We start from the raw sequence: 9,467 nt of genomic DNA, 5'->3' as shown, positions 1-9,467 counted from the left end.
CTTGATTTTTTAAAGTCACTTTGGAGCAAAAGGGTAGGTAATTACTATTTATTATTATTATTATTATTATTAGGTAGATCAATCAAAGTTATACCTATTTTTTGTCAAATCCGAAAAAGATATTTTTTGGTGTGCCGCAGAACTTTAGTAGTTTGTGTGCCATGAGATGAAAAAGGCTGGAAATCACTGGTCTGCATTTAATGCATTGTTCTGGCGGGAAGATTTCAAACTGAGATTCCGAGCATGGTGGCTAGTGGTTAAAACAGGGCGCTGGACTCGTCCTGCCGCAAGTCCCAGTTCCACCGTGTATCGCCCTTGCACAAGGTACTTAAGCCTCCAGGTTTGCTGCTTCATTTACAAGGTGTGGATAATAATAGAACCTGTCTTGCTGTGTTGTGAGCATTGACACAGGTGAGAAAATGTTTATGTTTAGCACCATAACTGGTACTTCGTTGTTATCATTATCAACAGAAGGTATCCACTGTCCCGTCATGTAAGGAGATAAGAGAACTTCATAGGTGCCATCATGGAGGTGTGGGAAAATTGTGGAAAATGCCAACAATGAGGCATGGTTGTGCAGATAAGGTAGAATAGCTCTTGCCTGGAGATCATGCTGATACTGGAATAGAAGTTGGATCTGAACTCTGCTTGGGACTGACCAAAGTTTCATCTAGTGTTATATTAGTAGGTTGAAACTATAGATATTTAGCTTGTTGTGCTATACATCTAGCATGAACCATACAATTGTTCGGCATCAGCCCCATCACGGTGGTGGGAGCATCTTGATTAATGCCTCTGCAAAAGTTTCCCAGGTTTTCTCATCATCAAAACTGGCCAGTTTGGCTCAGTTGTTAGAGCGTCAGCCCACAGACTAAAGGGTCTTGGGTTCGATTCTAGTCAAGGGCACATACCTCAGTTGCAGGCTCGATCCCTGGCCTCAGTCGGGGCACGTGTGGGAGGCAACCAATTGATGTGTCTCTCTCACATCGATGTCTCTCTCTCTCTCTCTTCCTTCCACTCTCTCTGAAAAGCAATGGAAAAAATATCCTTGGGTGAGGATTTTTTAAAAAATCTCAGATAACTCCATCTTAACATCTTTTAGCACCATGAAACTGAACACAGTGAAAACTTAAAATCGTTCTGAACCTAATTCAATGCAACTTATTTCATTGTTAAGAGAACTCCCACTTCAAAACTCATACAAAGTATGGTGAAACACTGTTGATTTCATCACGAAATACCTGGCAGATATTACTGCTCTAATATTGTGCCTCCACTTTTGATTTTCCTTAGGAAAACATGACCCTTCAGTCTTTGCTTCTGACCTGCCTTTTCCTGCTAATCTCCGATTCCTATGAGTTCTTCACTGAAACAAATTATTCTAGAAGAAGTTTTCCTTGTGATGAGAGAATACAAGGTGCCGCTGTTATTGCCGAGTGCAACAATCGTCGACTGCAAGAAGTTCCCCAAACTGTGGGCCAAGATGTCACGGAACTAGACCTGTCTGATAATTTAATAACACACGTAACGAATGAATCATTTCAAAGGCTGCAAAATCTTACTGAGATCAATCTAAACCGCAATGCGATGGTACAGCCCTACTCTGAAAATTATTCTAGAAATAAAAAAGGCATGAATATTACAGACGGGGCATTCCTCAACTTGCAAAACCTAGTGGTGTTACTACTTGAAAACAACCAGTTAAACAAAATACCCTCTGATTTGCCGGGGTCTTTGAGATATCTTAGTCTAATTCAAAACAACATAATTTCTGTAACTAAAAACAACACTTCTGGACTTAAGAATTTGGAAAGGCTCAACTTGGGCTGGAACTGCTATTTTGGCAATGTTTGTAATAAAACTTTTATTGACAAGAGAGCATTCAAAGAGATTACAAATTTGAAGGAGCTAACACTATCCTTTAATAACCTTTTCAGCGTGCCACTCAACCTGCCAAGCTCCTTAACAAAACTGTATCTTAGCAACACCAAAATCAACACCATTCGTAAAGACGACTTCAAGAACCTGGGAAATTTAACAGTACTAGATTTAAGTGGGAACTGTCCAAGGTGTTTCAATGCACCGTTTCCCTGTACACCTTGTGCAGGAGATGCTCCCATTTCTATAGATGGTAATGCTTTTGATAGCTTGACCAAACTTGAATACCTCAACTTGTCTAGCACTTCTCTCCGGAAGATTAATTCAAGCTGGTTTGACAAGATGCCTTATCTGAAGGAGCTGCATCTTGAATTCAACTACTTGGTACAAGAAATAGCCTCTGGGGAATTTTTAACAAAACTGCCCCACTTAGAAATACTTGACTTATCTTATAACTATGTAAAGACACAATATCCCATATATGTTAATCTTTCCCGAAACTTCTCTAAGCTTAGATCTCTCCGGACTTTGCACTTAAGAGGTTATGTGTTCCAAAACCTTAGATATAAAGATTTCCAGCCCCTGATGAATCTCTCACATTTAAACACTATCAACTTGGGAGTTAATTTTATTAATCAAATTGATTTTACCATTTTCCAACATTTCCGCAACCTGTCAGTCATTTACTTGTCAGTAAACAGAATATCACCCTTGGTAAATGGTAACAGGCAAAGTGGTGCAAATTTCTCCACTGGCCAAGGCCATGTCATTAAACCACGCTCAGCAGATAGTGAGTTTGACCCACATTCGAATTTTTATCACAGCACCAATCCTTTAATAAAGCCAGAATGTGCAAATTATGGCACTGCCATAGATTTAAGCTTGAACAATATTTTCTTTATTGGGCAAAAGCAATTTGAAGCTTTTCCTAACATTTCCTGCTTAAATCTGACTTCCAATGGCAATGCTCAAGCATTAAATGGAAGTGAATTTTCAGCACTGCCTCATATCAAATATTTGGATTTTACAAACAATAAACTGGACTTTGATTGTGATAGTGCTTTCAATGAATTGCCTGAGTTAGAAGTTCTAGATCTCAGCCACAATGAGCACTATTTCCAAATAGCAGGGGTAACACACCGTCTAGGATTTATTAAAAATTTAACAAAGCTGAACACTTTAAATCTGAGCCACAACAATATTTATACATTAACAGAGTACAATCTGAGTAGCATGTCCCTGACAAATTTAGTTTTCAGTGGAAATCGCCTTGACATTTTGTGGAAGGCTGCAGATAAGAGGTACATGTACATTTTTAGAAATCTCAAGATACTGAAACGGCTTGATTTGTCCTTTAACAACCTTGAGCATATCCCAGACGAAGCGTTCATTAACTTGCCCAGGACACTCACCTGCCTGTATATAAATGATAATAAGTTACATTTCTTTAACTGGACGTTACTCCAGCACTTTCCTGTTCTCACGATGCTGGACTTAAGTAGAAACCAGCTACATTATCTAACTTACAGCCTGTCTAAATTCACACAATCTCTTGAGACGCTACTATTGAGTGACAACAGGATTTTGCACCTGCCCTCCGGCTTTGTTTCCGAAAACAGCAGTCTGGTAAACCTTGATTTAAGTTCCAACCAGCTAAAAATGATCAACAGATCCACATTTCAAACGAACAACGCCACCAAGCTAGCCCTGTTGAAACTCCATGGAAACCCTTTTGACTGTACCTGTGACATGGGAGACTTTCTAAGTTGGATGGATGAAAATTCGCATGTCATAATTCCTAGGCTGATAGATGTCATGTGTGCCAGTCCCGGGGATCAAAAAGGGAAGAGTATTGTGAGTCTAGAGCTAACCACGTGTGTTTCAGACACCATTGCGGCCATATTGTGTTTCTTCACATCCTTCATCACCATCACGGTTATGTTGGCTGCCCTGGCTCACCACTGGTTTTACTGGGATGTTTGGTATATTTATCACGTGTGTTTAGCTAAGGTAAAAGGCTACCGGTCTCTTTCTACATCGCAAACTTTCTATGATGCTTATGTTTCTTATGACACCAAAGATGCCTCTGTAACGGACTGGGTGATCAACGAGCTGCGCTTCCACCTGGAGGAGAGTGAAGAGAAAAATGTGCTCCTCTGTTTAGAAGAGAGGGATTGGGACCCAGGGTTGGCCATCATTGATAACCTCATGCAGAGCATCAACCAGAGCAAGAAAACAATATTTGTTTTAACCAGGAAATATGCAAGAAGCTGGAGCTTTAAAACAGCATTTTACTTGGCCTTGCAGAGGCTGATGGATGAGAACATGGATGTGATTGTGTTCATTCTGCTGGAGCCAGTGTTGCAGCATTCTCAGTATTTGAGGCTACGGCAGAGAATCTGCAAGAGTTCCATCCTCCAGTGGCCCGACAACCCCAAGGCAGAAGGCTTGTTTTGGCAAACTCTGAAAAACGTGGTCTTAACAGAAAACGATTCACGGTATAACAATTTGTATGTTGATTCTATTAAGCAATACTAACTGATGTTAAATCGTGGTTTACCAACATAATACAAAGGCAAAGCAATGAGCCTTCTGCCTTTGTAATCTATTGCTGTGTAACAAATTACCCCCAAATTTAGTGGCTTAAAATGACACAACTTGTCATCTCATAGTCTCTCTGAGTCAAGAGTCCAGTATGGCTTAGCTAGGTGCTCTGCTCAGGGTCTCTCAAAGACTGCCATCTAGGTGTTAGCCAGGGCCACAGGCATCTCCTGGGGTTAAGATTGCAGCCTTTGGGAGACCCCCAAACTCCCACTCATGTGGTTGTTTTCAGGATTCGCTTCCTTCTGGGCTGTTGACCAAAGGCTGCTCTCAGTTCTCAGCCACGTGGACCTCTCCCACATGGCAGTTTGCTTCATCAAAGCCAGCAAGAGAGAGAGTTTGCTGGTAAGACAGAAGGCACCATTTCTTGTAATCTAATCAGGGAAGTGATATACCATTACTCTGTCCATTTTCTCTTTGTTAGAAGTAAATCACAGGCCCCACCATCTCAGTGAGAATGATCGTCTCAGTCCAGGGAAACTAGTCTGACACTGGTGAGTGGTTGTGATGGCCTCAGTCAGAGACTGTGAATATCAGGAGGCGGGATCATTGCGAGCCATCCAAGCAGTGGCCTTCTCCACCTTCCTTTCAATATCTAAGAACTTTTGAAACTGTAACTAATAGTTCTGATGTTAAGTTGCTGTTTAGATTTATCATACATCCATGGCTACATGATTATATTATGCTGTGGTTGCATTAGTCTTTCTTTTAGAGTTACTTTTATAAATATTGGCTATAATATTTCCTTCTAAGGTATAGATGCCATTTAAAGGTTGATATAGATAGCTTTTAAGTGGTTTATTTTTTTATTTCTTAACTATTAGAGTATGCAGCTAAATAGGAAGCATTTGGAGCATCTGTCAATTGTCATCACTGTAAATCTTGAATAATTAAAAATGCTTCATTTCACATGAGGAGCATGTGATAAACATACAGTAGGGAAACAGATCTATAATATAAAAGAAATTGGCATCTACACTGGGTTTTCTGAGAATACTTTTAAAAAATATTTGGTAGAAATCAAAAGGGAAACAGTTTTTGTGACATTTATAAGTTCCCATCATTATTAACAGAAAAGTTAATTCTCTGTTTACCTCCTACTCGGAAGACAAAGTCAAAATGCCTACCTGCGGGCACCCTTTATGCTTTCCTCCCAAATGAAACAACTTGGGCGCTCCCGGCTGCCTCGCCGGCCCCTTGGCGCTTCTGCATCGGTCCATAGCGCCCTCTCTCGAGCACAGGGAGGGATCCTGGGGAGGCGCCTTAGGGAATTCACGGGCATAAGACAGTAAAGTCTCTTCAGGATGAAAAGAAGAAAAATCTCTAATGCACCACCCTTCCTTAAGTACATGCAGTCTCTTATTAATCTTGAAGGATGAGTTTGTTTAAATATGTGTTTCTAAGGAACTGAACAAAATGGTGTGTCCTAGTGTCATTTAATGTGGACAAAGTGGATGTCAGCATGAGTTTGCCAAGGGCAATTTTAGCTTTAACGTTGAACCCCATTTTGTGACCATGGTGTTTATAGGAAGATATTTGTGCTGGTGTTTGTTGTTTTTTAAGTCTTTTGATTTCAGAGAGAGAAACATCAATGATGAGAGTCATTGATCGTCTGCCTCCTACACGTCCCTTACTGGGGATCGAGCCCGCAACCCAGGCATGTGTCCTGACTGGGAATGGAACTGTGACCTCCTGGTTTATAGGTCAATGCTCAAACCCTGAGCCACACCAGCTGTGCCGTGCTGGTGTTTGTTGAAGCATGGGAACAACTATCTACAAGCAGGGTCATTCCAGGAAGGGACACCCTAAAAAAATGGTCAGGGGCAGTTACATCTCATCTCTGTTAATGCCAAAGTTATTTGTGGTCTGGTAGAAGCTCATCACTGTTCCTTGATTGTTTTGGTAAAACAGAATTATAAATTTTTGACTAGCATTAGTGATTAGGGAAGTATGGTAAGCTCAAACACTTTAGCAGTGTCTGTTGACAGAATCAAAAGTTAGTGAACGTCATAGACAATTTTACCTTCCTTGCAAATATCTTCATAAAGTGAAGATAGCGAAATCTGTGGTTAATAACATTTGTTTCTGAAACTCACTTATGCCTCATTTAAGATACTGGTATGGGAAAATCAGACCTATAATTTGTTAAAGAGAAAGTCAGCATTGTTCTCTTTTTCTGTTATTTTTAAATGTACGTATGCTAATACCTGATTTTAAGTTCTTAAAGTTCAAATTTTACAAAAGGATGTACAGTGAAATTTAACCTCCCTCCCAACACAACTTCGCTTCCTAGAGACAATCACTAGTAAAGATTCTTGTGTATTCTTTTGTATTATAGTGTAAAGGCTCAGCTGCCTTAACAAAGAGACCCAACAATACAGAAGTTTATTTCTCTATCCCATATGCTATGGCCTGAATATTTGTGTCCTCCCAAAATTCATGTTGAAACCTACCTGCCAAGGTGATAGTATTAGGAGGTGGGCCTTTGGGAAGTGATTAGGTCATAAGAGCAGAGCCCTCAAGAGTGGAATTGGTGCCCGTATGAAACTGACCCAAGAATGTTCCCTTGCTCTTCTGCCATGTGACATTATAGGATGTGGGCTGTCACCAAACACCAAATCTGCCAGCTCCATGATCTTGGACTTCCAGCCTCCAGAACTGTGAAAGAAATTTTTGTTTTTTATAAGCCACCCCATCTCTGGTATTTTGTGACAAGAAGGTGTTCTGGGACATATTCCCAGTGAGAAGTTTATAATTGTGGCAGAAAAGGAGAAGAGATTTGGTAGACAGCTAGAAGTATCTGTTACAACTTCTGGAAGTTTTCCACTTGCACATTTGAGCCTTCAATTGCTCATCTACTCTAAAGGAGCAGACTTTATAACAATGTTCTACATTTTTTTCTTTTCACCTAACATTTCTCAGAGTGTATATATTTTTTAATGACTGCATAGTACTGCTTTATATGAAGGAACCATAGGTTATTTTCCCAGTCCTTCATTGATGAACATTTTGATTGCTTCTAATCTTTTGGTATTACAAATAATTCTATAATACTATGTCTTCATGTTGACATAGACATATCTCTAGAGAATAAAATAAGTTTAGTACAGCGATACTGAAAGTGTTCTGCAGACTGATGCTGGGCTGCAACTGGGTGTTACTGGTCTGTGATGAGATAAATACAACATTCGAGAGTTTTCAAATTCACATGGCCGTGACTTCCATGATCAGTGGAAATTTTTTTTAAATCTTCTATTTTGCCCCAGATGGTTTCAGAAGTACAGATCCAGAAGTGGAATTACTGTGTCAGAGGGCTTCTGAATTTTAAATGCTTATAGACACTACCCAATTTGTCCTGCAAAGTGGCTGTTCAAATGTACACTTCCACTAAGAGTCTTGGCAGAAAGATATAAAGAATACAGAGTCAGAGAAGAGTTGATGGTTGTCATTTCCCAAAATACAACGGACCGTGCTCAGAGTCCATCTTGAGGTTCCTTGTTGAGAACTAGTAAAAGTGATGAATTTGGTTTGGGAAGCCAATCAAAACATACTATTAGCACAGGTGTGATGTAAAGGTCTAGAGCACTCCTGGCAGTGGGCAGTCTGTTGGGAAGGAGGAGGGAGGGTTAGGAAAGCATATTTAGCATATGTATTGCTTTAGCTCAGTTGGCTGGAGTGTCCCCATTTGCCAGGGTTTCGGGTTCGATCCCCCATGAGGGCAAATACAAGAATCAATCAATGAATGAATCAATAAAATGGAACAACAAATTAATGTTTCTCTTTCTGTCTCCTTTCCTCTCTCTCTCTAAAATCAATAAATAAAAAATTTTAAAAACTGCACAATACAAATTTTCATACAATGTTATTGACTGATGGTGATCATGGGGTGAAGAGTGAGAAACCCCATGGGGAGGATGGGTGAGAATCACTGAGATGGTGTTACAGAGCTTCATGTGATTAATCAGCTGAGTGGTGATGGGAACAGGGAGGGTTACATGGTGGCAGGAAAGAAGCTGGAGGCAGCAAAGATCTGATTTCTGTCCATGGCTGATATTCACATCACTGCTTCTTCGTGTATTCACTTTTTACCTTATGATCTCTGGCCCGTGAAAAACAATAGATGCAGGTTCCATAAAGCTTGAGAAACAGGCCTCTCTCATGAGATTAGAAATCTGTCTAACATCATTTCAGGGAAATGCTAGGGTTTCTTTGCCTTGAAACCTCCCTCCCTATTGGAGCATCCAGCTGGACCGAGCGCAGAGAGGGCTGTGGGAGAGGGGCCTGGGTTACAGCAGTCGGCATCTGTGTGTATGAAGTAGTCTCTGGAAGGCCTACCTGAATAGGAAAGTCATTTATGATTGTTGTACAAATAAAGGCAATTTCCCTCTCAGCTATTAATAAGGTTGTTATAGTAATATGGCAAGGTTTCCACTGTCATTATCCTTGAACTTAAAGCCATAATAGTATCCATTATTTCCACTGAGTACAAAAGGTCACACAATTGTGTTCTCTGCCTTTCTGCCCTTGAGTGTTTTCAGGGAATGGGGAAATTGGTAAAGCCCCGTGACTTACTCAGCAATCACGTTGTAGTCTTGGAGGAACAAGGCAAGGGTTAGCTGTGTTTTGAGCCTAAAGGAGACATCGCAGGCCTTCCTGTGCCAATGAACTAAAATGAAAAATGATCTTTATAAATGTCCTTCCACTGTGCAAATGGAGGAGACTAGGTTTCAAATTCATAAGATATTAACAAAAACAAAAACCCCACTTATGATAGCAGAATTTTGGCATTGGGAAGCTGTTTATTATCAGAGCCTTGTTTCTTTTCTGGTGAAAAATGCATTTCTAGCAGTAGAGAGAAAAGACCCCTCCGTCTTATCTTCCCAGTCTTCCCCCCCTTTGACATTATACCTGGACTATTTTAGGGATAATGCTGTAGTCATCTCAGCAATGATGGCACCAGAAGTCCAGAGATGATAGAGAATGATGTG

At 40.4% G+C, this 9,467-nt stretch overlaps 1 protein-coding gene across 1 annotated transcript; it reads left to right on the top strand.

The window, feature by feature from the left end:
* Nucleotides 1–1,299: 1,299 nt before the first annotated feature.
* TLR8 (toll like receptor 8) lies at nucleotides 1,300–4,448 on the top strand. Its single transcript, XM_016202926.2, has one exon. It carries the CDS (start codon nucleotides 1,300–1,302, stop codon nucleotides 4,414–4,416), a length of 3,117 nt encoding a protein of 1,038 aa, XP_016058412.2. The 3' UTR covers nucleotides 4,417–4,448.
* The last annotated feature ends 5,019 nt before the right edge of the window (nucleotides 4,449–9,467 follow it).

The sequence above is a fragment of the Miniopterus natalensis genome, chromosome X (genome assembly GCF_054644295.1).
Source record: "Miniopterus natalensis isolate mMinNat1 chromosome X, mMinNat1.hap1, whole genome shotgun sequence".
NCBI lineage: Eukaryota > Metazoa > Chordata > Mammalia > Chiroptera > Miniopteridae > Miniopterus > Miniopterus natalensis.
This window is presented reverse-complemented; position numbering and strand designations above follow the sequence as displayed.

Excerpts from the sequence above, each read along its gene's own strand:
- TLR8 (XM_016202926.2), top strand. The coding sequence starts at position 1,300 with ATGACCCTTCAGTCTTTGCTTCTGACCTGCCTTTTCCTGCTAATCTCC.